The following is a 26471-nucleotide window of genomic DNA, read 5'->3' on the forward strand; positions in this document are numbered from 1 at the left end:
CTCTGCCTTCTTGGAGTGGGGGAAAGGGAAATTACAGAGAACAAAACACAAACTAGAATCTTCCTAAAGCGCCTGCCGTAGACGGAAAAACCCAAAGTAGAAAATGAAAGCTCACCTTCTGGGAATAACTATTGTTTGGGGATAGCCTTGTCTTTTTCTCCTTTTTCTGTGCCCGTCATATCAAAAGGTGGCTTTGTTATCATTTTTATAACAGCAAATTGGTCGTTCTCTTCTTTTTAACACATTGAGGGCACCTGGCTGGCTTGATCTGCGGGGAAGCGACTCCTGATCCCAGGGTGGTGGGTTCGTACCCCACATCAGGTTGTGGACAGTACTCAGAATTTTTTTTTATACACTGAGATGAGACATTCTACTTTTTCATCTTGATACATTTCAGTATTTCTGAATTTGTTTTTCTTACTCCTTGGCTGAAAATATGTAAAAATTCCAAGGGTGATGTCTTTCGGTTGATGAGTTTTGTTGATACTTTTCTTCCTAGTCTCGCCTTTTCCCCTTGTGGGTTCCTCTGGCCCTTCCTCACCAGCTCCCTTCCCCCCCCCCCCTCATCATCCTGCATCATGCTGATCCCTCCGACTGCCTCTCCGCCTTCTGCGCCCAGCTCTTACCCCCAGTTTGGGGGTGACCGTGGTAATGAATTGTGTCTGTGACCGTTTATTCCCCGAGCTCTTCACCAGGTATTTTGCCTGGGGTGGATAGCACAGCAGGTGACGCCCAAGATGGGGTTGGAATTGTCCCCAAGCAAGCATCTGTAGTAAAGGGAAACCATCGAAATGGAATGCTCTTGTCATCGCCTGGTTCACACGCAGTTTCTTGTTTTTTCCACCAGGTGACAGCATGGGACCTCTTCAGCAGAGAGCGGTCCCATGAGCACACCAGGGCTCTCCTTCTCGGGATGACAGACTGTTGAGAAAGCACCCATTTCTCATCAGCAAACATCACAAACCCTTTGAGGGGGGACAGAGTAGGTTAGATGGGGGGGTGCCTTGATCCGCGTTCTTTCCCGGAGTTGATCTGTAGGCCGTGGCTGCTTTTTGGCTAATCTGCAATTGTGTATTTCATTCAGTACTTTGAGAAATGGTTACACCTGTAACAGTTCTGGAGTCAGGGTGGCCTCGTTCCCACGGTCAAGTCCCCCCTGCAGAGAACTCTCAGGAACAGCATCCCCCCACCCCTCCCTGGCACGCCGCCCAGGTGTGACTGCAGAGCAGGCCAGGTCAGAGCGGGGCAGAGGCTGGAGTGGGGACACGGGCCACCGCCCGACCGCAGCTTCCCAGGTGCTCTGAGTGACCCCCCGTGCTCCTCAGTCTGCCCTTCTGAGATCTAGCCCGTCCCAGAGGCAGCTGGCAAAGTGAAGGCCACGGGCAGTAATGTCTCCTGCTAGATTTGGAAGCATTTTTGCTGGATGGAGGCTGAGGCTCCGGGTCCTGTTTATAGGCTCGTTAGGCTCATTGACTCAACACACGACCTTGACAGTGACTTGGGCGGAAGACTGTCCGAGTAAGTGCAGTTCGGGCCGACTTCGGCGGGGGGGAGCGCTGCGTGTGGGCCGGTGGGTGGCTTTCGGAGTGCTTGTTTGGGTGGTGGTTACTTCTTTGTCTCTGGAGTCCTCCTGACTGAACCGCGGAGAAGCGTTAAGGATGCAGTCGCCCGCTGGCCTTCAGCTGTGTCTTTGTCTCCTCTGTCACACGCTGGTGCTTCTCTCCACTCCCGTGTCATTTAGAGCCACTGCCGCGCTGCGCTCCCCGAGAGGAAGCTTAATTGAGTCACACGCAGACGCCCGAGCTCGGGTTCTACTGTGTTCTGCCTGCCAACATTGACTGGCTGTCACTGCCCTTGAGCCTGGACCTGCTTCCTTCTTTCTCCAGTGTCCTTCCCTTAGGGGACTGGCCTGGGGGTAGACGTTGTTCACCAAATTAACAGTCTCTGCTGCTACTGCTCTTATCCGCACCCCTCCCCCCCCCCCCACCCCAGGTTTCTAAGGAAGATTCAGAGGAAGTGTTCTGAGGCCTCTGGGCTTTTATGTGAGCTTCAGAGGCCTTTAAACAAATGGTGATGGGCTAGTCGTAGGGCTTGTAGAGGAACGGCTTCATCCTGAGCTGCTGCCATGTTCGGGAAGTTGCTGTGGCCGTGGGAAGGGTTTTTCAGGGCAGCCGTCCTCAAGAGGGCCCTCAGGGTCCAAACAGTTTTCATCACCGGACACGGTCGTCCTTTTTTGCTGTTGATGTTTGCACTTGATGGTACAGGAGGGACGGTGGGTGAGACAGCTGGTGCCTTAGCGTGACTCAAGGCGGTAGCACAGGACTGTGTCAGTGGCCGTTGCTCTCGGCATCGGTGCTGCTCGCAGGGGGTGGGAGAGGCTCGTTGCACTTAAGAGCGGCCTCGATGAAATAGTAAAAACGACTGGCGTTATTAAACCTCAACCCTTAGGAACGCCTTGGTGGTTCAGTTGGTTGAGCACCCAACTCTTGATTTTGGCTCAGGTCATGATCCCAGGGTCATGGGATCAAGACCCACATTGGGCTCCACAGGAGTGTGGAGCCTGCTTAAGAAAGGTTCTCTCCCTGGGGCGCCTGGGTGGCTCAGTCGGTGAAGCGGCCGACTTCGGCTCAGGTCATGATCTCGCGGTCCGTGAGTTCGAGCCCCGCGTCGGGCTCTGTGCTGACAGCTCAGAGCCTGGAGCCTGCTTCGGATTCTGTGTCTCCCTCTCTCTCTGACCCTCCCCCGTTCGTGCTCTGTCTCTCTCTGTCTCAAAAATAAATAAACGTTTAAAAAAAATTTTTTTTTAAAAAAAGAAGCTACTACTAGTCAAAGACTATTCACAGTTATCTGGAAAGGCCCCCATCTGCACAAGGCCGTATTTTCTTCACACATTTCAACCAAAACAGCTCTTGGACAGCACATTGACTGCAGAAGCAAATACCAGAGTCCAGCTGTGTTTCATTAAGCCAGACCCTAAAGAGATTTACAAAAACAGAACACGGTTCCACTCTCCTCGTAAATTGTTTTTGAGTGAGTTATTTTTTATTAAAAAGATATTTAATATGAGCATGTAGTGCATTCCTTCTTTCACTTTTGCATCGATTATGAAATACTTCCGAAATTTGTTTCATCTTCTGATTTGGTGAATAATGACAGATGTTACCAAAAACAAACAAACGTTCTTTGAGGTCCTCAATAATTTTTAAAAGCGTGAAGGAACCCAGAGGTCAAAAGTTTGAGAACCGTGTGTTAGAGATGAGGCTTGTTGAATCTCTCGTCACGACAGTCACGACCGAAAAGTCTGCCTGGTTCTTTTTTCCTGTGCCTACAGAGTTTATTTCAGGCTTGGCCAGATTCTTCGTTCTGGGCCTCTCGTGCCAAAAAAAAAAAAAAAGAAAGAAAAAGAAAAAGTTTTGTTGGGTGTGTTCATGTAAACAGACCTAATGAAAAACCCATTGATGAGAAAGAAAGAATTATTCCCCTCGCCTGTTTTTGTAAATAAAGTTTTCTTGGAATGCCCCGTGCCCACTTGTGGAAGCATCGCCCGTGGCCGCTCCCTGCGCTTCAGTGGCAGGGTTGAGTGGTCGGGGCAGAGATCATCTGGCCCACGAGGGTGCTCTCCAGCCCTCTGCAGGAAAAGGTGGCCATCTCCTGGCTGTTGTGGACGTTGAAGAGACACCATTTTTAAAGATCCTGGGTGTAATACGATGACGTTGATACACTGACTGCTCACTCTTTACTGGGTGCTGTGAGAGCTATAGAGCTCGCAGAGGTCTAAGAAATTACCGTTTTTAAGTATTTACCGAACTCCGTCTTTGTGTCCAGAACGGTGTTCTTTGTTACTTGGGGCAGTAGCTTTGGCATCATTATCCACTGTGATCTTTTACCTTATTACTCTGATGGGAATCTGTGCTTTTCTGTAACAAGATGGCTTTTAACATCAGTCACCCTCAGTTCACCAGCAGGGCTTTGGGTGAGACGTTTCGGCCTGGGCTGATGTTTACGAGCACTGTCTTCCCTGACTGCTTTGACCCGGTTCCTGGTTATAACTTCAGGTGTGTCCGATCTTTTTTTACATTTTCCAAGCAGAAACCAAGGTGCCCTGCGGCCCACTGATGCTCCAGGCAGTGAGGATTACTATTAGGTTAGACCTGGGGACCCTAGGTCAGAAGCCCTAGGCTGAGGAAGGAGGTCGGGAGAAAGGGGAACTTCCCAGCTGCACTGTGGTCTCCCTTCCCCGGCATGCGGGGACGGCTCTAGGACCGGGTGCAGCCTGGGAAGGAAGGAGTTCCCCTGGAATTACACTCTGCTGTTGTCTGCACTGCTGTGGAGGATGGCATGGGGATTACCCCCTCCGGAGCACTCTTTCAAGATGATCAGAGAGGAGAGGCAGAAAAAATGAGACGCCCTTTATCTGGTCGCTCCGAAGTTTCATCCTTCCCTTTGTCCCTGGGTATGTAGCTAGAGCATAAGCTTGTAATCGTCTCCTGTCCCTGAAGCTGCAGCAAGAGTGTACCGTAAGCAAGTCTTCTGCTCCAGGAAGGCGCCTTGCTGGCAGGCGGAGAACGCTCTCTCTGGCTGGTGTGGTGCAGGGGCTTAGAGAGCTCATGCATCTCAGGAGTGAAATAAAATCAGATAAAAACAGAGAGGGAGGCAAGCCGTAAGAGACTCTTAACTATAGAGAACAAACAGGGGGTTGCTGGAGGGAAGGTGCATAGGGGGATGGGCTAAATGGGTGATGGGGATTAAGGAGGCTACGTGTTGGGGTGGATGAGCACTGGGTGGTATATGTAAGTGATGAATCACTAAATTCTACTCCAGAAACCAAAAAGAGAAGGAGAGGGGGAGGGAGAGAGGGAGGGAAGCTTGTGCATCTCCTAGGGCACGAGGTAGGGTGGCATTCTGTCCTGCACTCAGGGCCACCTTAGGTCATGTATGTGTGTGGCCAGCCATCTAATTGGCATGGTTTTCACGGGGCATTTGTGAGTGCGTCACAGGAGGGGGTGTGTGGTCGCCAGAAACTTGGTGAGATTTTTGTGCCTGTGTGCATTTACCCGGGCAGAGGGTTCATGGCTTCAGCAAATTCTCAAAGCCGTCTGTGACCCTAGAAAGGCTAAAACCACACCTAAATAGACTATTATGAAGAAATAAAGAGAGAGAAAAAGGATCTGATTAGACTGGCTTAATGCAATGATTTTTCATTTCTTTTAATCACCAGATTCCCTCTCTTCATTACTTTCCCCTCACAGATCACCCCAGATTCCTTTAATGTCATCAACATCACAGTTTCAGCTCAATATTTCAAAAGAATCAACCTTTGTCACCACCCCGAGTTAGTAGCGTCTACAACCAAAAGCAGTGAGGCCTCTATACGCCCGGCCTGAGAAACAGCCACATCGTGGACACGTGCCATTTTTTAAAATTAGGCCTTTAAAACATTCGGCACCTTACTGTCTGGGGAGGCCCTTTGGCCGCCCAGCAGGCCTGGTTTGCGATCTCAGTTGGTGTGCCCTCCCTGCTTCTGGACGTGGTTCTCCTGCCTCGTGGCCTTGGCTTGCATTTGACCTCCGTGAGTCCTGAGACAGCAGTGGAAACCACCTCTTCCTGGCTGATGACTGCAGTATTTAGGGAGACCCGGGTCCCTTAGGGAGAAGGTGTTGTCTGCTGTTGACCAGGCTGTGGCATTAAGCAGTGGGACGTCGGGCCTTCTTCCTCGCCCAGCTCATTGCCGGCCGCGAGTCTGTGCCGTGGGCAGCTGGGGACAGCAGGGGGCAGCGGTGTGCTCCTCGGCCGGGCCCAGCCTCAGCCACGACGTCAGACTAGCGAGGCTCCCGGTATCACGCAGGCTGCAGGCTGGCCGAGAGACGGGAGGGGAGTCAGATCAGCGCAGGTCCTCAGCACCCCACCCCCCGCCCCCACAGGGCCTCTGATGTGGTTCTAGAGCCCACGGGCAAAAGCAGAGGCTCAGCAGATGGGACAGCAGAAATCTTAGGGTTGTTAGCCTTCCCCTAGAGCGCGTGGTGGTCGGCCAGTCTGCTGGGCCATTTCTGTTTCTTTCTTTTTGCTGTTGCCGTACGATAACGTCTGCTTCCAGTAGGACGCAGAGCCCTTAACCGTGCGGTCTAGTGAGCTTGCCCACTCCTGGATCACGGTTTTTTGTTTTTTGTGTTTTTTTTTTAACGTTTATTTATTTTTGAGACAGAGAGAGACAGAGCATGAACAGGGGAGGGTCAGAGAGAGGGAGACACAGAATCCGAAACAGGCTCCAGGCTCTGAGCTGTCGGCACAGAGCCCGACGCGGGGCTCGAACTCACAGACTGAGAGATCATGACCTGAGCCGAAGCCGGCCGCTTCACCGACTGAGCCACCCAGGCGCCCCTGGATCACGGGTTTAAATGCATGCTGGAAGCCTGTCTTGTACCACTTCTCACGTGACCCTCAATAGTTTGAAAATCAGGGTGTCGTCCTCTGCAGCGTTCTTGTCTTATCACGGCCGTCCCCATGCTTGCTCCCGATACCGTCTGAGATGGATTCGTGGGATTTCCTCTTAGGGGAGGCCACGGGGCGCCTGGGGAGCTGCTCTCTCCCCCAGACGGATGCTTTCAGACCAGTGTGGGCCCGGCTCAACGTGCAGCCTGGCTTTCGGGCCTGAGAGTGACCACGAAGATGGGGGCTGCTGCCGTGCCCTCCCCTGCAGAGGGACTTGAGCTCGGAGCTGAGGCAGACTGTGGAAATGCTGAGCTCGAGGGTGAGTCAGAGCGACGCCGACACCATCCAGGCTTCGCTATCATCCTTTTTTCTTTAATTTTTATGTTCGACTCAGAATTCCCCCCCGAAGCACGCCAGGGAGGAAGCAGGAGAAAAGGGCGGGGGGCAGGCAGGGATGGTTTTAAGCCTCCCGGCTCTCCTTACACCCAGGGAAGGGCCGTTTGGGAAATTTTTCACCCTTTAAGAGACTGTCATGGGCCTTTGCGTCTGTGTGTCTCAGAAATCGTCTGGCATGAAGCTCTCGAGATGGACTGCTGCGGTTCCTGGGCATGGCCGGGCGTTTTGAGCCGTGGGCTGCCGGGGGATCCCAAAGCCGTGAATTGCCTTTCTCTCGGTGCAGAGCGTGGGCACGGAGAGCGCGGTCTGTCGAGAAAAGTAGACTGGGTTGGGAGTCCTGGCTCTTCACCTACGAGCTGGGTGACCTCGGTAACTTGCTGGACTTCTCCAGGCCCCGAGGCTTTTCCTCTGTGAGGCAGCGGTAACGGCAGCTCTTCCTTCGTGGAGGCCGTCGTGAGGTTTGCACCAGGCGAAGCGTGAGAGGTGCCTGGTGTGTCTGTGATTCCCTCTCGGTCGATGGTGACGACCAGTGTTACGGTTCCCTGACCCCCCAGGGGAGTCCCCTGGGAAGGAAGGGGACCGTCTGTCTCCTTGCCGGCCTCTTAGTTCCTCTTGGGTGTACAGAGGCAAGGTGAGAGTCTAGGGAAGGGACAGCACCTCCTCGAGCCGGGCACATTTGCTCTCGTTCCTGGTCACAGAGGTGGCTGCCTTGGTGAGCGTTTCAGACAGCTGGATGCTTCCTGTCTCCTGGCACCTGTTTCAGTGTCATCAGTAGAAAGTAGTTGCCGGAATTGGGTCCCTGGTCCTCCGTCCCCGGGAGGTCCTTCGGAGTCCTTCCGGCCAAGCCCTGTTCCGTAATAGGGGGGGCCGGGCCTGGGCACCGGGAGAAGCCCTCAGGGTGATTCCGATGCCCGCCCCGGCGAGAACCCCTGCCACGAAGACCTCCTCCTGCCCGTGAGCAGACCGGGGCCCGGGAACGGAGGGACGGGCCACGGAGGTGCAGGGGCCGGAACGCGGGGCCCTGGACTCCCGTCCGAGGCTTTTTTCCTCCCGCCGGGCTCGCTCTCTGACCGTCTCCGCCGTTTGTCGCGGTGGGGCCGGAAATGGCCAGCCCGGGCTTGAGGAGCCCCAACTCCCAGGGAGCCCGGCCTGCTGCGGCCGCTGAGCGGTAGGCTCGGCAGCCGGCTCCGATCCAGGGGACAGCTCGTTTGGAGCAGAGCAGGAGGCGGCTTGGGAGTCGGGGCTGGGACCTGTGCCTCTCTGCTCGTTGCGCAGTTGCTGGTGAGGTTTCGCCGTCCGGGGCCGGCCCCTCCCCGCTCGGTCCACTTGTACCCACCGGGGCCCGGGCTCCTGGCAGCCGCCGCAACCCCGCCGATGGCCCGCTTGGTATCGGGTCGATACTCCGTCCTCCTAATCCTGGGACCTCAGACATTGACTGAGTGCTTACCGGCTGCTCTTTGCTTTCCAACGGCTGCCTCGTCAGTTCTGCCGACAACCCTAGGAGTAGGTGTGGTTATCCCCGTTTTACGGACGAGGCAACTGAGGCCCGGCAGCTCTTTTCAGTCCACGGGTCCTGCCCCCGTGCTATGATAAAGCCACCTTTTTGCGCCAAAAGGGGAAAAAAAAAAAAAAAAAAGGCAAAAAGAAATGAGGCCCAGAGAGGCTCGGAGACTCATCTGAGGTCACACAGCCAGGACGCAGCACAGTTGGGATTTGAACCCAGATGTTCAGAGCTGCACTGCCCTCGCTTCTGTCTCCCTGCCTTCGCTGTCTCAGCTGTGACTAGAGCACCCACGGGGGGGCCGGCAGACTTGTCACCAAATGTCTCCCGTGTGACTGGAAGTGGTGTCCATCGTGACCGTGGGTTTTGCAAACAGCCTCGAGCTTCGTTTTCTGTGGCTGCATTCCCTATCGCCACTTGTCCCCAGGTCTCTTTGTCCGTCCTAGCACGCGTCCTGCTGTGGGACAGTGCCTGGGCGCGGGCTCATCTCTGAAGCACCTCGTGGCCTGCCTCGGCCCAGGGTGTCTTAGGCGGCAGGGGGGACGTTAGAGCGGCGTCTTCCGCGCCCTTCTCACACGAGGGTCCTCGCCCTGCAGCGTCCTCCCCCCTGTGCTGCCTCTCACCTGACCCCAGACTCTTCACCCTGCTGGGAGGGAGGGGTCGTCAGACTTCCCTTGTCCCTCCCAGGCGGGATCTGCCTCCCCCCTCTCAGGGAGACCTCCACCAACTCGAGGGTTTGGGCCTCAGTTGGGCTCTCTTTCTTGGTTCTTAACATCCTTTCTCCAGAGAAGTTGTTCTCGAATGTGGATGTGACCGAGGCAGCCGCTGCTCCAGACCCTTCAGGGGCTCCCCGAGGCCCTCGCCACCGCCAGGGAGGACAGCCGGTGGTGTCTGTTTTCGGCTCTCCCCATGGCCCGGCCCCCGGCCCCCAGCCTCTCCACGGTGCGGCCTGCTTCCTCCTCCCCGCGTGGTGCTCTCCCCCCTGAGCCGTCATATCTGTTCTTCCCGAGCACTCTGCCCGCTGACTTGTCCGCTCTTGCTCCCTCCCGAGCCCCGCTCAGGCCTCTGCTGCGACACCAGCTCCTGTGGGAACCCTCTCTCTCGCCCTCGTGCCCCTGGTCTAAGTTGGGCGCCCTTCCTTGGGCGGGGCCTCCACAGCCATGGCCTGTCGTGGCCCCTTGGAATCTAGGACTCAAATCTTGATGCTTCTGTCCATCTGGCCGACGGTTCTTGCCGAAGCGAGGGCAGGAGTTTCATTTGTAGGATTTCTTTCAGCCAAGGAAATTCGCAAGACACTTCGCAAGCGTTCTTACTTGCTTAAGTGGTCTCCTTGTTAATACTGCCCATTCTCAGTGATTCCCAAGGAGAATCGAGCGTTCGTATTCCAGAACTAGTTGGCTAGTTTGGGAGGGCGGCCACCCCCTTGCCCACGTGAAAGAGAAATACAGAAGCAATCCTCGTTCACACAGATGTGCGAGGCTTTAAATTCGTGGTGGTTTAGCCTTCTGACACTTCTCAGTCCTAACGCTTGGTCCTCAGCGAAGCTCTACCAGCCTCCAGCCGGGCAGGGGCACCTGCTTGCGTCACAGGCTCGCATCAGACGCGCCTCGCGTCGAGTGTGGAGCTCCTCTGTGCTGCGAGGGGCTCGGGGCCTCTCTTTCCCTGAGGGACAGCAGCCGCCCTGGGGACAAAGGCCACAGCCGCCCCGACTTGGCCTGGCCCAGAGACAGAGTGAATGGCGTGAATGGCAGAGTGGGTAAGATTTAATTTTAAAAACAAGACTACCAGAGAGGTTGCTAGATAAGAAAGCTTTTGCTGATCAGCCTGCTTTAACGTAGCTTCTTTAAAGGTTGCGTGCGTACGTGAGTCCGTTCCAGCTCGAGACGTGGATGTCATGGCCGCTCAAATCTAACGTGGGGTTAGATTTTCTGTAAAGATTTTCTGATGCTCCCGTGAGGGAGGCATTCGGTTCCTCCCAGGAGGTTCTCGCAGATACTGTTCGTTGGTAATGGTGTTGAAGGTTAGGATTCCAGGGATTTCTGTTGGAACCCTAAGCTTGACTGCCCCCCACTAATCATGAGCCAGAGGCAGGGGGAGGGGAAGGGGAGCCTCCTCCGCCCACGGTGCCATTGTTAAAAGGAACCAGTAATTGAATGCTATTAAGCCAAATTAATTTGCCTCCTGCAGGAAGGTCTATGATGAATGAAAGGCTTGCTAATCAGGGAGGGAGCCAGGCTACCCTCTGGGGTCATCAATATTTCATGGCCGTGGGCGGTGGCAGGAAGTTAGCTGTCCTGGCTCCCTGACCTTGAGCGATCCAAAGGTAGGACACAGCCAGCAGGGTTGTATTTAAAGGGCTTGTTACAAGTGAAATTTGCAAGATGCACCCGTGGGTTCATGGAATTTCTACCCTCAGCGAGTGGGAGGTGCGGGGACCCACCCGAGACAGGCCCTGGTCCCTAGTGGGGAGTGCGGCCCTGTCGACCACGGTGGCAGAGCTGAAATGTTTAGCACCGGCTTTGGGGTCGGGGGGTAGGGGCCGATCTGTAGTGTCTGTCTGCCGATTTCTGTGGTGTCAGCACACCCCCAGCATGGCGAGTTCAAAGCTGCTGAACCCAGACTGGGGAGACGTACACCAGCAGACTGCCGGAGCTGGGGACCCCAGCCTGCTGCTCCCACAACTCCCCGATCCTCCCTGGGGACCGGGGTGGGGGGGGGGGGGAGAGCCTCCCAAGCTGTCGTGGCTCCAGAAATGTAGATGTGCCCCCGGCAGCACTCACCTGCATTGGATTCGGCCTCTTGACAGAGGACGCTTAAATGTCACTTGCTTTTAAAGATGAGAAAAGAAGTTAACGTTCCTTTCGTTTTGTTCTTTCTTCTCCCTAGCTGCTATTAACTTAGCAAAGCTGAAACTTTTCAGACACTATTACGTCTTGGTGAGTAAAAAAAAAAAAAAAAAAAAAAATTCTAAATCTGTAAATAAGCCCAGGTCAAGGAGTAGAGCAAACAGACTTCCCAAGAATTGGCAAAAGCCCAAGAAGTCTACCTGGAGCCGTGTGGGTTTCATTTTATACGACCGAACTGTGTCTTTTACGAAGAGAAATTGAATAGCTGAGTCACGTCTTTTTATTTTTTAATTTTTTTTTAATTTTTATTTATTTTTTTTTTTAATTTTTTTTTCAACGTTTTTAAAAATTTTTTTTTTTTTCAGCGTTTATTTATTTTTGGGACAGAGAGAGACAGAGCATGAACGGGGGAGGGGCAGAGAGAGAGGGAGACACAGAATCGGAAACAGGCTCCAGGCTCTGAGCCGTCAGCCCAGAGCCCGACGCGGGGCTCGAACTCCCGGACCGCGAGATCGTGACCTGGCTGAAGTCGGACGCTTAGCCGACTGCGCCACCCAGGCGCCCCTAAGTCACGTCTTTTTAAATGTTAGTTTTAGGGGTGCCTGGGTGGCTCAGTCGGTTGGGTGACTGACTTCGGCTCAGGTCATGATCTCGCAGTTTGTGAGTTCGAGCCCCGCGTCGGGCTCTGTGCCGACAGCTCAGAGCCTGGAGCCTACTTCGGATTCTGTCTCCCCCTCTCTCTAACCCGCCTCTGCTCACACTGTGTGTCTCTCTGTCTCTCAATAATAAATATAAAATAAAAAATAAAAAAAATGTTAGTTTTACATTGGGCTTTAAATACTCAGAGAAGTAACACATGCTTGATGTTTTCCTACAACGCAGGGACTATAGCGACAGAGCAAGAGCCCTTTCTGACCCTGACCTTCTCTCCCTCCCCTCCCCTCCCCCTAGGTCATGACTGGTCCCAGTTTGGTGGTCATTTCTCTAGCTGCTCTTCAGGCATATGCCATACACAGCCGTCCTTTGGCTTGCTCGTTTTATCCGTTTACAAAAACGAGATCACGCCTAAAATCTGGACGTGACAAGTCCCTATGAGCGGACGCCACAGGCGGGAGTTGCTGTAACTTCTTAGGATAATAATTTCTTGGAGTGTATGAGGCGTAAGCTCGCCCGGTGTTCGCTTCCTGACTCGTAAAAGAAAGTTTCTGAGTCGTCTTCCATCTGTGGTTGGACCTTTCCTTCCCTGCAAGCGCAGCCAGCCCGGGCGAGGTCCCAGTGGCCATCTCGGTGAATCCTTGCCTCGCTCGCATCGCTAGAGTACTTAGTGTTACTTAGTGTCGTTGGTACTTCCTCTCCGCGTGGGCCTCAGGCGCTCACAGCGTCTGCTCAGGAGGCTAAAGCAGTGTTGCCATTACTCCTCAAAAACATTCCTCAGAGCCTGGGAATAAAAAAAATACTGACCTTCGGGGATGGAGATCAATGGGCTGTGTGTGTAGAAAAGGCGAGGAGGGGCGCCTGGGTGGCGCAGTCGGTTAAGCGTCCGACTTCAGCCAGGTCACGATCTCGCGGTCCGGGAGTTCGAGCCCCGCGTCGGGCTCTGGGCTGACGGCTCGGAGCCTGGAGCCTGTTTCCGATTCTGTGTCTCCCTCTCTCTCTGCCCCTCCCCCGTTCATGCTCTGTCTCTCTCTGTCCCAAAAATAAATAAACGTTGAAAAAAAAAAATTAAAAAAAAAAAAAAAAGAAAAGGCGAGGAAAGGGTGACTGGGGAGTTCAGAGCAGCCACACCAAACGTTTTGTCCCCCCAGCGTCGGGTGGGCACCTGGCGATGAGAAGCCGTCTCTGCCCGCGTGTTTTTTTGGTTTTGGTTTTTTTTTTTTTTTTAATGTTCATTGATTTATTGTGAGAGCGAGTGAGCGGAGGAGGGGCCCAGAGAGGGGGAGACAGAGGATCCCAAGCAGGCTTTCTGACTCAGTGTCACGAGCCGTGAGATCGTGACCCGAGCCGAAATCAAGGGTCGGACACTTCACCGACCGAGGCACCCAGGCGCCCCTCTGCCATATTTATTAATTAGCGTCAAACGGTTGTGTTCAGGTAATTCTGTTTCTCCTCTGTGGTTCCTTTGGGAAAGCCAGTTGCTGGAAGAAGTGCCGTGATTTCTCTGTTGATTTGATTGCTTATTTCTTTTTTCTCCTTCTAGATCGTATGTTACATATACTTCACCAGGATCATTGCATTTCTCCTCAAACTCGCCGTTCCGTTCCAGTGGAAGTGGCTGTACCAGGTGTGCTGCTCGTGGGGGACAGTGCTAGAGACTCTCTGGCTGCGGATGAAGTCTCGGGGTTTCACTTAAGGTCGCTCCAGAGTTCCCAGACAGCGGCCACTTTGCTCTCTTCTGATCCACAATTAAGATTCTCTGTTTGTCCAGGAAAGCTGCCAGATTACGTGAAAAAAATCTGGAAGTCATTGCATTATCGATTTTACTTTGCAATTTTACAAGACTTTGAAGAGAAAAGCCTCAGGCAGAGAGCATGAGATTTGCCCTGTGTAATTAAAAGCCAATGAGTCGTGGTCTGTCCTTCAGTTACGGGGCTTAGAACGGCTTAGAATCCAGAGCTCCCTTCTTCTGTGCCCGTCAGTGTTTCGATACCACGGGGCCTCTGCCACGCGCTAGGGCTAGTTAGCTACGAGGGTAAGCCGCCAGGTGATTGAGAGCCTTTTCTGCTTCTCGTTCTTCTCGAAGCGTAGACTTGGCGTTCAGTGCCGTGTTAGTTCCGGGTGCACGACGCGGTGACGTGGAGACTTCCTAGAGCCACTCGGTGCCAAAGGGCGCTGTAGGAGGCGCAGGGATGTGAGGGGCTCTGAAAAGATACCTGTGACGACAGGTTGAAGCAGGGCGGCGTACGCGTCCTCTCGGGGCAGCATGCTCCTAGCTGGGGCGCGGCACACCTTCCGAGGAGACCCTGCTGGCGTTTGAGCGGCCGGCGAGCCGGGGGTCGTGGGGGGCGGGGGTGGCTCGTTTTTAGTTCCACGGCCTTCCGAAGAGCAGCGTGCTGATCCCTTTGTTGGGGTGGGTTTTAATTTGCAGCTCCTGGACGAAATGGCCACGCTGGTGTTCTTTGTCCTAACGGGATGTAAATTCCGTCCGGCCTCAGACAACCCCTACCTGCAGCTCTCTCAGGAGGACGACCTGGAAATGGAATCAGTGTAAGACACCTCCTTTCTCGCGCCTCCTCCTTTGCCCGGGGACCCGACGTAGCGCAGAGCAGTGCGGTGTGACCTGGGGCAACTTCTCGGTGCGTCGTGTTGCCCCAGAGACGGTACCTCTGTATTTAGTAGAAGGACGTGGACGCCTAAGCCCCGGGCTCTCCCACTCCTTGCTTGTTGACCGACGAGCTGTGATGGGCCAGGTCCCTTGAGGTGTTTGATGATTAGCCTGAGGCCGAGTTTCAGGGGTGCTCCCTCCAGCAAGACAGGTGGCCTTTCGACTTGTCCCGGTTCAAAGGCTGGGCCTCTGCCCGTGCTGGGCCCTGCTGGGCCGTCAGGCAGCGTAGGACCGCTGTGTGTGCTCAGCCCCACTGCGGGAACAGTGACCGGAAGGCAGATCCCAGACGGGCCTCAGACAACAGCTCGCTGTGGAAGAAGAAGTACCTGTTTACGGATAGCAGAGGGGAAAACGGTAGGACCATCGGACGTTCTAGGAAGAGCAGAATCTGAGCAAATAACTCGGTCGAAGGGGCCCAGATGAAAGTCCCGTGAGCGGCTGTGTGACCAGCAGGCCGTGGTGGATTCATCCGTTCCCCTCACGGCAGGGCTTCCCTGGGGGCCGCAGCTAGAAACTGAATGGCTGGGTCATTTGATGTCCCCCACATCCTTTCCATCAGCCATTGCAATCGGAAGCAAGGATGCACCGTAAAGGTATTTTTGTCTCGTGGCAAAAAAAAATGAGAGAGAGAGAGAGAAAGCGCACGTGCAAGCAAGGGAGGGGCAGAGAGAGAGGGAGACACAGAATCGGAAGCAGGCTCCGGGCTCCGAGCCGTCAGCACAGAGCCCGACGCGGGGCCCGAACCCACGAACCGCGAGACCATGACCTGAGCCGAAGTCGGACGTTTAACCGACCGAGCCACCCAGGCGCCCCACATGGCGGACGTTTTTTTGATTTTGTTTTAGGTTTTGTTCCTCTGTGGCAACATGTGATGGCGGTGGTGACCGTTTTGGCAGAGGGGTCTGTGTGTGTTCAAGTCAGGGCAGGGTAGTGGGGGGAGGGGGCACGAGTCAGGTGGAGCCTGGAGAGGGTGTGGCCTTTATCACTGCGGCTTTGGGAAGGTCGGGACGTCGAGGGTTGTCCGTTGGTTGCCTCAGCTGCCGCTGGCGTCCTGAGGGAGGACCGCTCTGATGGCGCCGTCTTCTGTGGCCGGCCAAGCGTGAGCCGTTCTGTCGTCGTGAAGGGGGCTGCTCTTCGGTGGCCGGAAAGCCGAGTATGTACCAGCCAGGGAGTCAGACCACAGAGGGAGGTTTCGTTCAGGGTGGTGCCCCTGGAAAGGAAGTCGGGGAGCTGAGTGAGGCCGAGTGCCTTTAAGTCAGCGCAGAAATTGTCCTGGGGCTTCCCTTTGGCTGAGAGAAAGTTCTGCCGGAGAGAAAGCCCCGTGGGCTTAACACGATGTGACAGAGCGGAACGGGCCCGAGGTGGAGGGACGCTGCCATCCACACTCACCCGCAGCTGGGCGTGAGGGCCGGTGGCAGCTTCTCGGGGACACCACCGCGCCCCAGGCTGACCGCTCCCTCTTCTGCTTGGAGCTGCTGTTCCTGAACGGCACCTCTTCAGTCTTCCAGAAATAACCGAAGCCAGAGGCGAGCAGAGCCACCGTGTTTTCTAGAAGGTCGGGAGCTCTCTGCCATCCCCCTCGGAGGGTGTTTCCTCAAGAAAGGAGCTTGCTCTGATCCTCACCACAGAACAGATATCGCTTCCTCTTGGTGGGAGGGACTGCTCCCTAGGCCTCACACACCCCGAAACCAGTCCTCCTGACGAGTCTTACCCCCTGGTGGCACACGAACTCTGCCCTGGGCCACTCACCGACCTTATTGACTTGCGATTCTGGGTAGTTTCTTTTCTTCCTGTTTTTGCTTCCTTTCTCTGAAGTGTGGTACATCTGGGAGGTGAGTCTTGACGGTTGAGCCCAGGACAGGCCGTGCTCCTCCCGGGGTCGAGTGCTCCCACCCTTCCTCTGGCTCAGGCCTCGTCCGGCTTCTCCCGCTGAGCCTGCAGAGTGAGGGTGCAGTGAGAAGTAGCTGACTTTCTGTCTTTTTCTCCTTTTACTTCTGTGCATACCTCTCACTGGGCTAACCAGAGCCTTGCCCATTTTGATAAGAGAATTTATCCTAAAAAACTCAGGTTAGAATTGCGTGCGTGCGGTTTTCGGCGTTCAGACTTGGTCACAGCCCCCTGTGCTTTGCATGTCCTTGAAGATCTGAATTATTTTCTGCTGTCTTGAGAAGTCAGAACGGAAGAAACATTTGGTATGGGTTCCAGGGCCGGGAAGCTGCCTCTCTGGGGTTCCCGTTGCAGAATGCTGGCCTCAGGGTTGCGGCCAACCTTTTCCCACTCAAGTGGGTATGTAACAAAAGTGAAAATGGGAATTCGAGACTAGTAGAATTGTTTCTCGACCAGTCCTCCCCACGTTTCAAGTCCAGAAAAGAATTTTCAGTTGGGTTGTACTTTATAGTTGGGTTCCAGAAGCAGATGTGTCCAGGGGCCACTTAGGCCCAGGATCGCGGTCTGGTGCAGCAGAAGGGGCAGCGGGTGCCCGGGGCTCCCTCTTTTATCTTGCTTGTGTCCAGTAAGCCTGTTCAGTTGCGAGCGCAGATAGGGTTCTGCTAGGAAAGGAGATGTAGAAGGGAAGTGGGAGGCGGCCGTGGGACCATTTGCTGTCTCCAGCTCTGTTACACTCCCCTGTTCCTTCTCTCAGGCACATCCCTGCCCCACTTTTCTCTCTGTGCTCCACACCTCTCCTGATCCCGCAGGGAGCGCATCAGCTGGGCTCCACACCTGCCACCGTCACTCGGGCCTTGAGGCCGGTGCCCTCCCCAAGTCAGGAGTGGCCACTTGGGCTCGAGGAAGTGCTTCCCCGAGCAGGCACTGGAGGCCACGACAGCTCCGGGTGGCTCCGTCAGCCCCGCAGGCGGTTTGGAGCCCTGCCCCCAGGGAGCTCCCGGTGTCCCTTGGGAACAGTGTGCCGGGGCGCAGACCGCACCACCACAGGGGGGTGCACCCGGAGCCCAGAGCAAGGGCGACGAGGAGCTAGTGAGGCAGAGAAAGAGTGAGCAGAGGTGAGAAGGACAGAGCCCGCCCTCTCCCGACCTCACTGTCCCCGTTTGGGAAGTGAAAGGTGACGGCCGCGCGGCAGCCCCGGAGGCTGAGCCTGCCTTCCCAGAGCTGCTGTTGGGGCTGGAAGTCACTGCTGCCCGTTGCCTGACCTGAGCTCGGAGGGGCCTCTCCACGCCGTGCACCGTGTCGCCGAGCTCTGCCGGCTGTGCTGCGGGTGCTGCTCCGGGGGCCGGTCACCTGGTGGCTTTTCTGCCGTTGTCCCCCCTTCGGCATTTGCATTCAAAGTGGGACCCTCAGGGAGGTGCCCGCGGAGCCCCGAGGTGGCCGGAGCCTCACCTCCCGTCCCTGCGTGCGGGGCTTTCGGGCGCCTCCTTTCTCCTGCCGCAGCGTCTGAGCCCCAGTCGGCGGGGGCCGGCCAGTCTCGCCTGCGGCACCTGGGCACCAGATGTCCTTCTTGCTTCCCAGCGGTTTGCTGTGCGACAGGACACGGAGGCCCGCCGGCGTCACTGTCATCCGCTGTCTTGACCTGCTTCCGCCCGCCTCCCGTCACCTGCTCTCGTTCCCCCTGTGCCGGCGCACACCCTGATTCCTCCGGCCTTGGGGCCTTTGCCCTCTTCTTGGCGGGTGGGCGCACCTGAGCCCAGGGTCGCTTCGGCCGTCTCCCCACTGACCACTCCCCAGTCCCCAGCTCCGGCCACGTGCCTCTGGCCATCTGCCCCCCATCACCCAGGCTTGCACCCCTGCATCCCTTAAGGGCCTCAGCGGCACAGCCGTCCACCCGGTCACCACCAGCAGAATGTGGCGGTTGACCTCAGCACCTACCTCTTCTCAGCCTACGTGGAGTGAGTGGCCACTTCTCGGGGACCCGATGTCGTGTCTCCTCCCCCCCCGCCCCTGCTTACCCCAGCGGCCCCGCCTTCCTCCAGCCCGCACGGCAGAGCAAGGGTTTTCTCGGCTGGTTCACCAGCCAGAAAGCTGCATCTGATAAGGGAAAGACAGGGGGCAGGTGTGTGTCCCAGGCCACAGCCCGAGCCCCACTCGGGTCCCGCGAACGGGCTGTGCTCTCTCTGCAGCCAGGGCCGTAGCCCCACACGGCTGCTGTCGCCTCGAGCAGCTCTGGGAGACACGAGGCTGCGTTTCTTGTCAGACCTCCTGTGTTTGGAAAGGCCGTGCTGGGTGTGGAAAGCCTCTGGTTCCCCTGGGCCTGCAGCCACTCCCCCCGTCTGTCCCAACCAGAGACAGCCGGTCCCTTGAGGAGCAGCCGTGCGTGCGCGCGCCTGTCGCCGGGGAGAGCCGTGCCCTGCCTCCCTGGCCGACGGGAAGTGACGCTGGGTCATGTGGCCAAGTGAGCCGGTTTCCCGTGTCCGGGGGCTGCATGTACACTCACTGACCGCCTCCGCGGGAACCCCCCGGTTCCCCCGAGGTCTGTGTCTTGGCGGCCCGCCTTGTCCTGACTTTGCCAGAAGTACAGCCAACCCGTGAGTCTGAAGGACTCTTGTCTGAGAAAAGTCCCAACTCTGGGGACGACTGGATGGCTTTGAGGCTTGGTCACAGCAGCAACATGGTGGCAGGAATGAAGGGTGGAAAAGGGTGGAAATTTTCCCTTCCCCCGTAAAATCATTTATTTGCCTTTAGCTCCAGCTGGACCGACTCTAGATATGTCACGTTATAGGGCCACCGAGTTACCATTTGTAGGTGAGAGGATTTGGTAGCTGGTGGAGGGGTGAGGGGACGAGAGTCCTTGGACAGACTGAGTCGGCTGAATTTATTTTACTCACTGGGAAATTCTCGTTGGTCTGGGCACATAGGTGCCTCGTTGTTTTCTAGAGTTCCCCTAGTTTCTTCAGCTTCCAGAGGTTTCCTATGTGCTCCTTGCCCCACACACATAGCCTCCTATGTTACCAGCATCCCCCTCTGGAGTGGTAGGTACATTTGTGATACTCGATGAACTTAAGCCTGACTGTCGTCGTCACCCAGAGTCTGTCACTTACTTCACGGTTCTCTCCTGGTGGTGTGCATCCCGTGGGTTTGGACAAACGTGTCATGCCATGTATCGGTCTGACAGACTTCGAGTGGTTTCTCTGCCCCGTGACCCCTCTCAGCTGTGCCTGCTACATAGAGCCGTGTCTCTGCGTGATGTCTCCTGCTACGAAGCCGCCCGGTCCCTTCCTGGGTCCAGAGACCATTAGAACCTGTCCAGCTCACAGACTGTGAGGCGGGGGGTTGTCCCGTTGTTGACCCCACCTTCTCGAGAGATGCCGTGACCCACTCTCTGGAAAGGGCCACTGTTCTTGGCTCGTCACGCTCCCGAAGCTGATGTTCTTGCGTGTCTGACCTACGCATTCGGCACAGGGTTCCGTGGTGCCTGCTCGCCTCTAGGCACCGGCAGAGATAAGGCCCCCGTCCTGGGGTCACAGCGTCGAAGCAGAGCCACGTGCTTGTTGATAGCCGCGCAGCCTGGCCCCCCAGGTTTGTAGGCAGCCGCCGGTTCCCCATCTCTGACGGCCAAAGAACCTTTGGGCCAGAAGGTTCCTCTGCACCCGTGGTTGTGTCTCATGACTCAGAAAGGATCCGCGTGGCCGGTTGTTACGAATGACGACACCTGATGAGCTCTGTGTTCGCAAAGTTCTGATACAGACGTTGCTCTCGTCATCCGTGTAGATCTGCAACATAAAAACTCGTGGAGGCCGCGACAGGGAGAGAGAAGGAGAGAGGCCGTCACTGACCGTAGTAATAACAGCTGGTGTGCATTGATTGGGTGCTTTGGAGAATCTCGTCTTTCTCTGATGACGGTTCTGAGAAGCGTGAGTCATTTATCACACTTGAGAACAGGGAGGTCAGATGACTTGGCAGAGGTCACACAGCTAGCCCGGAGCGGGGTCAGGACCCAAACCCAGGCCGGTCTGTTTCTAGAGCCGACACGTAAACCACTCGGCTGTGCTGTGGTGATGATGGCCTTTTGCTCCAAGACTGAGACTTTCCCAATTTTTTTTGTTCTCCTCATTCAGAGTGACGACGTCAGGGGTGATGGAGAATATGAAGAAAGTCAAGAAGGTGACCAATGGGTCGGTGGAGACCCCAGGCGACTGGGAAGGCACCGCGTGATGGAGCAGCCTGGCGGCGGGGACTGTCGAAGAGAACATTTAATTTATTAATAGTCCCAGTGGTGAGCGGGGGCGGTCGGCACCTCCCGACGGTGACACCACAGAGCACGTGGCCAGGAACAAAGCGCCACGGAAACCTAATTTTTTACTCTCTTCTGTGGAAACTGGACCTGTGGCTGGTTATAGGCAGCTAGAAATCTCCTTCAGGTGGGAATGGTTTGGGGGGGGCAGTGTAGCCAGGAGGAGGATAAAAGGAAGACTCTGTTTTTAATTTATATTTCTTTCTTTTTTTCATTGGGAACTCTCCAGAAATAGGTAGTCATGCCCCAGGTGTGTCACAGCAGAGACCTTGGGGGAGGGGGCAGGGGGGCGGCGGTGCGAGGCCGGAGCTGGTCACGGCTCGGGAGCAGGGTCGCAGGAGCTGAGCAGGGACTGAGGATACAGGGACAGAGAAGGGAAAGAGAACATATCGTCGCAGCTTTGGGGGACAAAAAGGAATGAAGTTAGGTTATTTTAGAAAGCAAAGCCCAAGCCCAATTTAGTTATATGGAGCCTGCCCCAGGATTCCTGGCCCTGAGTGTCGCCCCAGACCTTGATCCCAGATTCTGAAAGTGACCAGGAACCAGCAGCTCTAGAGGCCCTGTGGTCGTCTTCCCAAAGGGGCTCTGTCGTCTGAGGGCTGAGTGTCACTGTTAGAGTCACGGCTCTGGGACTGTGGTGGGAAGTGCTTTTCTTGATTGAAGGGTATTTAGTGTTGTCTGATGGGTGGGCAGAAATGTATTTTTCAGCTCAAGAAGCATCATCCAGTAGGGTTTCCTCAAACAGCTGGCTCCTCTGACCACCCAGAGCAGGGCCACCTCGCTTCCCTCTGTGCTTGTGTTCGCGTCTGTCTCGTGTCATCAGAACCCGGGGAGAAATGGGGAGGAATCTTCCTTAAGGAGCAGCTGGGGGCAGAAAACGTAGTGTTTAAGCAAGTACTTAAGTACAACTAAGTCGTCATCATTAAAAAGCTTTTGCTATAAACCGGGCAGGCTTTCTAACAGGAACCGAACAGACTCGTGCCTGTATCCCCGGAGCGTGCATGCGAAGAGAGCAGGTGTGGTTGAGCAGAGCTTTACCCTCAGGGACTGGCGATGGCGACGGCGAGTTCTTCCTCAGACCCCGCAGAGGGCCCCTCCCAACTCCCAGAGCCTAGAGATGGACACAGGTAGCCGCTTCCTGGGGGGACCGGTGGTGCAGCTGGTAGCGAAGTCATTTGGATAACGGGACAAGCTCGGAACGTCCGCTGTGACGCAGGGAAGGAGGGCTTGGCAATAATTTCCCAACGTGGTTTTGGTCGCACGGGCCTGGGGCGGGAGGCTGAAACGCGGCCTCGTCGGGAATGCTCCCAGGGTACCGGGACCCCTCGCCTGCCTGGGCCTCTCGGGGGTGGACAGCGGCCGTCTCCCGGGGTGGTTTTCTCACCCCTGGCTTGGGGGAGTCCATCAGAAGCCGCAGGATGTGGGGGTGGCACTCAGGATCCCAGGCTTGGGCACCTGAGCAGAGTCCTCAGAAAGCGGTTGTTTTCCGTCTCCTGGGCCGCTTTCTCTCCCGGATGAAGGGGCAGGAGAGTTTTCACGTGCTCACCTTAGTCCCCTCTGTGGTCTGTGAGGCTCTTCCTGCTCGAAGTTCTGTCGTGGCCAGGCCTCTGGTGCAAGGAGGCTCCTTCCCGGGCTGCTGCCGCTGCTGACCCTGCCACAGATTATAGGGAAGGGGCCATGTGTCTCCCCACCTTCAGGAGTGAAGAAATCTGCCCAAAGTATTTACTTAAGGGACCTTTTCTCTTTTCCTTCCTTCCTTCCTTCCTCCCTCCCTGCCTGCCTCCTTTTCTTTCTGTCTCTGTAGTCAGGTTGGGGCTACAGGACAGAAGAAGGAAGTCGCAGGGAGGACGGGAACATTAAGACTTTGCTTTCGTGGCATAAACACGGTTCCCGTGCTTCTGAAATGTGTCTTGTGCTGTGCCCCAAACCCCCGTAGGCGCTTCCCTCTGAGGGACGCATCCGCTGTTTGTCCTGCGAGCAGATGTTCTGGAGCAGGCCGTAGACTTCTTGGCAGGACCCAAAAGTGCAACGAAAGCTTCCCCCTGGAAGGGTCCCCGTGGAAGCGAAGCAATGAGGGAGCGACGGAGGAGGAGAGCGGCCGTGGGCACCGCCGGCCTGACGGCCGTCCCGGAGCCGGCCGTGGCGCCTGCCTTCCTCTGGCAGAGCTCGAGCCTCAGCCACCACGGCGGGGCGTGAGCCAGCGCGTTGGGCTTCTCTGTGCGACACGTGTGCCTCTCGGCTCGTGCACACCGCAGCTGAGTGGCCGCACGTGACCACCTGACCCCTCCGGAACCGGAAGGTGCAGGCGAGATAAGGCAGTGATTTAGGAATAAAGGCTGACAAGCGGGTCGTCTGCCCGCAGCCCATGTTGTGACTGGCAGGTGTGAAGTGAGGCCAGGGATCGAGAAGAATCAAAACCCCCGCCCAAGATCGGGAAAACTGGTTCTCCCACATTTTTACAAGTTATTTGTGCTCTCCATCCTGTTCTGTAAAAACATCCTCTCTTTGTCCGTCACGTCACGTAGTAGCTGTAGTAGCTGTGGCCGGCGTTCAGCTCTGCCCCCGAGGGAAGGGGACCGACCAATGGGTTCCAAGCCAGGCAGGTGCGCGCCGGCCCCTCCAGCAGCCCGGTATTCACGGCTACGCGGGCTCCCAGGGACGCGGGGCTACAGCGTAGTTAAGTCCTTCGGTATTCCAGGGATCGGGTGGGAGGGACTGGGTGCACGTCGTGGAGTGATCGGCAGTATTTATGGCTTTGTTTTGTGCTCCAGCTGCCTATTTCTGCCTACGCGTGCTACCCGTGCTTTGAGAGCTCTGCTGTGGACGGCAAGTGCGGCCGGCCGCGAAAGTTCAGGAAGTAAGGGGGTCTGTTTTCCTCCAATGAGATGTGTGCGTTTTGCTAGAAAGCTACTACTTCGATGATAAGAACAGTCATCGATCTCTTAGTCCTGGCTCTTAACAGTGGCCGGGGACTCCACCAGCCTCCTTGTCGGTTCCTTGCTGGTTTAAAATTTCAGTAGCAGGGCACTTGAACCTGCCGAATGCAACTCGGGTGAATCAGAGGCCCATTCTCCCCTTAGGAGGTGCTTCCTTTAGTGTAAAAAATGGTTTCTCAGGTCATAGCCTGAGTCCGTTCCGTTTTCTTCCAAGAAACCACTTTGGAGTAAAATATCCAGGTTTGGTTTGCTTTCGCCCGGACACAGCCGGCCAGCCAGCCCCAGCAGCGCGGTCTTGTCGTAAGTCTGCTCCGAGCGCCTGTCGAGGCGAGATTTCTGCGCCTGCCTTACGATCTCATCCGGATATCTGCTCTGTCCTGTTCCACAGCTGCCCTCCTTCCTCCCCCTCCTCCCCACACCTCTCTTCCTCACCCCTCAGCCCACGGCTATCAATTCCACGGAGGCTCCGTCTGGGAATACGGGCCGAAGGCTTTGGTGCATTGCAGCATTTGCTCCCAGTAGCTGTGTGAAGGATGTACTTCCTGAGCTAAGGAGAATTTTGTCCAGAGCGTAGGTACTATGCTGTGTTTTATGCTTTGGACCCCTGCACTCAAATGTATTCTTATTTAATGCTGAGGAGTCTGTTACCAGGAGCCAGTCTTTACGGACCAAGAAGAGTGTGAAAGATGCCTGTTTCAACTGCGAGTGGCGTTCTGGCCGTCTCCCACATCCTGTGGCATCTTCTCCGAGGAAGGTCCTTAGCACGTTTGACGGTCCGATGATGTGGTTGGTCCTGCTCCATAGCGCCCGTGGAACAGCGGAACCAGTTATGGCTCATGCTCACAAGGCGCCGAATTCCACGGGAGGCAGACCCCAGCCCCGTCCTCGGCCCATTCCCACACTCCATGCTCCCCGCTTTGCTTCCCCCTGACCCGCCCCGGCCTTCTCACAGACTGAGGGTGTGCTGAGTGCACGGCGCCCCTGGCCTCCTGCCTGTACCTCCTGTTCAGGATTCCGTAAACGGGTAGCTTCCGCACGAAAGACGTTAGGCTTTGACTTGCTCCTTCTTGGTCTGTCGGGAAGGTATTCATCTGGAACATACCATATGTTCCGAAAGATCGCTCTTTACTCCAGGTTTCTCCATGGTGTCTTGGGCTGGAAGTCTTTAAAAGAGACCCGCTGAGTTGATGCTAATTCTTGGCACGCCTGGAATGTGGTTCCTGATTGGCGTACTGACCGCTCCAGGGTCCGCAGGGCCCTTCTCTTATAGCCTGGCGTTGCAGCTGTGCCCCGCTGTAGGGTTTGTGCTTGAAAAATGCCTCTCGGTGGTTCTCTGCTAGGGTATGGGACATTACATCCCCTGAGGTACCGTGTGAGGGAAGCAGGCTGGCAGAGAGGGACCAGGCGTTCAGGGAGCAGGGATCTGGTCGGGCTGCACCAGGGACTGTTGGAATTCTGGGGGCAGGAAGTCTGCAGGCAGGCCATCTGGGAAGGAGGAGTGCTGGACAAAGTCAGCAAGGGTCAAAGTGAGACAGAAAAGCTAACTCACTTCCAAAACAGTAAGCTGATTTCGAGGCAAGCCTTGAGGTTTCGCGGTGGACGGCCAAGTCAGACGGGCGGGGGGCGGGGCAGAGAGTCAACCTTCTTAGCATTTAAGACACTTAATACAAAAGGATCCCCAAATCTTGTCCACGTGGGGGCGGTTCTTGACGCCCTAAGCAGCTTTTGCCCACCGTAATTTGGATTTGCCTGGTCATGTGACCTCCAAAGAAGTCAGACACATCCAGTCCAGGAGTAAGTTTCATTTGGGGGACAAAATGTCTGTAAATATCGTTTGCTTTTCAGGTTAGATTGGGATGCAGGAGTTTGCAGTATTTTTTTTTTTTTAACACTGCTGATCACGGAAAAGTATTTATGTAAACATGTAACGGGTGGGGCTTCCAATCAGGGTGACGTCTGGGATGGATTCTCTTGCTGTGATGCAAACATAGTACAATAAAGATTCTCTGACGGAAAGGTACGTTTGTAATCCTGGAGGGAGTCGCTGACTCCTGGCTGCTGTCTCTCTTCCTCCCCCTCCCTCTCATCATCATTTTTTGGGATTCTTGTTCATTAAATTAGTTAACTGCCTCCCACCTGCTCGCACTGCCAACAGTGACTCCTACCAAGAGAAGTTCCACGCACCTCAGCAGACCCAGCGGCTGTGGTGAGACGCAGACATGTGACTGCAACCCCAGGGGCTCGGTTTCGGAACAGACGAGAAATCCCTTGTAGTTTCCGGGATGCCCCTGCCTCCATGGGGCCCCGTGAGCGCCTTCCAAATCGGGACCTGCGGCTGCTGCCACTGGAGGGGAGGGGACCGCACAGCCTGGGGGCAGAGCCCTCACCGCGACAGCCTCTGGTTTGCCCTTCCCCGCACAAGTTATCCCACGGCAGAATCCCAGAAATCCAAGAGTTGAGACTCAAGGTGTTTTTGTAGAAGTCGTGCCCTTAGTTAACCACAAATGTTCTACGTTGAGGCGTGACTTAGAGTAAAATTCACCCTTCAAGCGTATGGTTGGAGGGATTTTGACAAGGGTGTATACACTTCTCTGGCCTCCACCGTAATCGGGATGGAACGTTCCCTTGTGCCCCTTCTTGGCCGGAAGCGCCTCGTCTTGGCCACTGCCACACCACGGCTTTGCCTGTCCTGGAGCTTCGTGTGAATGGGGTGCGTCCGTCTGTCCTTCGTGTCCGGCTTCTCCACCTGGCACACTGTTGTGATTTATCTATCCAGTGCCCTGGCTTTAAAGCCACAAGAATTGGGGCCAGGGAAGGCTGTGCCCCCTCCCCACGCCTCCTGGCTCCGGCCTTGTTG

The 26471-nt window shown here is 55.7% G+C and overlaps 1 protein-coding gene across 2 annotated transcripts in view; it reads left to right on the forward strand.

The window, feature by feature from the left end:
- The window catches only part of GPR107 (G protein-coupled receptor 107), a 70775-nt gene extending 45145 nt beyond the window's left edge, over positions 1-25630 (forward strand). Inside the window, exons 15-18 of one of the 2 annotated variants that reach the window (XM_047071025.1) lie at positions 11213-11262; positions 13370-13453; positions 14258-14376; positions 20503-25630. In XM_047071025.1, coding sequence (XP_046926981.1) covers positions 11213-11262; positions 13370-13453; positions 14258-14376; positions 20503-20599 — 350 coding nt within the window. In that variant the 3' untranslated portion in view covers positions 20600-25630. The remainder of the gene's footprint in view (positions 1-11212; positions 11263-13369; positions 13454-14257; positions 14377-20502) is intronic. The other variant, XM_047071035.1, reaches the window with a different exon arrangement.
- The last annotated feature ends 841 nt before the right edge of the window (positions 25631-26471 follow it).

Source organism: Lynx rufus, unplaced genomic scaffold (genome assembly GCF_022079265.1).
Source record: "Lynx rufus isolate CCGP_SWC_20201006 ecotype Redwood Valley unplaced genomic scaffold, mLynRuf1.p SCAF_10, whole genome shotgun sequence".
NCBI lineage: Eukaryota > Metazoa > Chordata > Mammalia > Carnivora > Felidae > Lynx > Lynx rufus.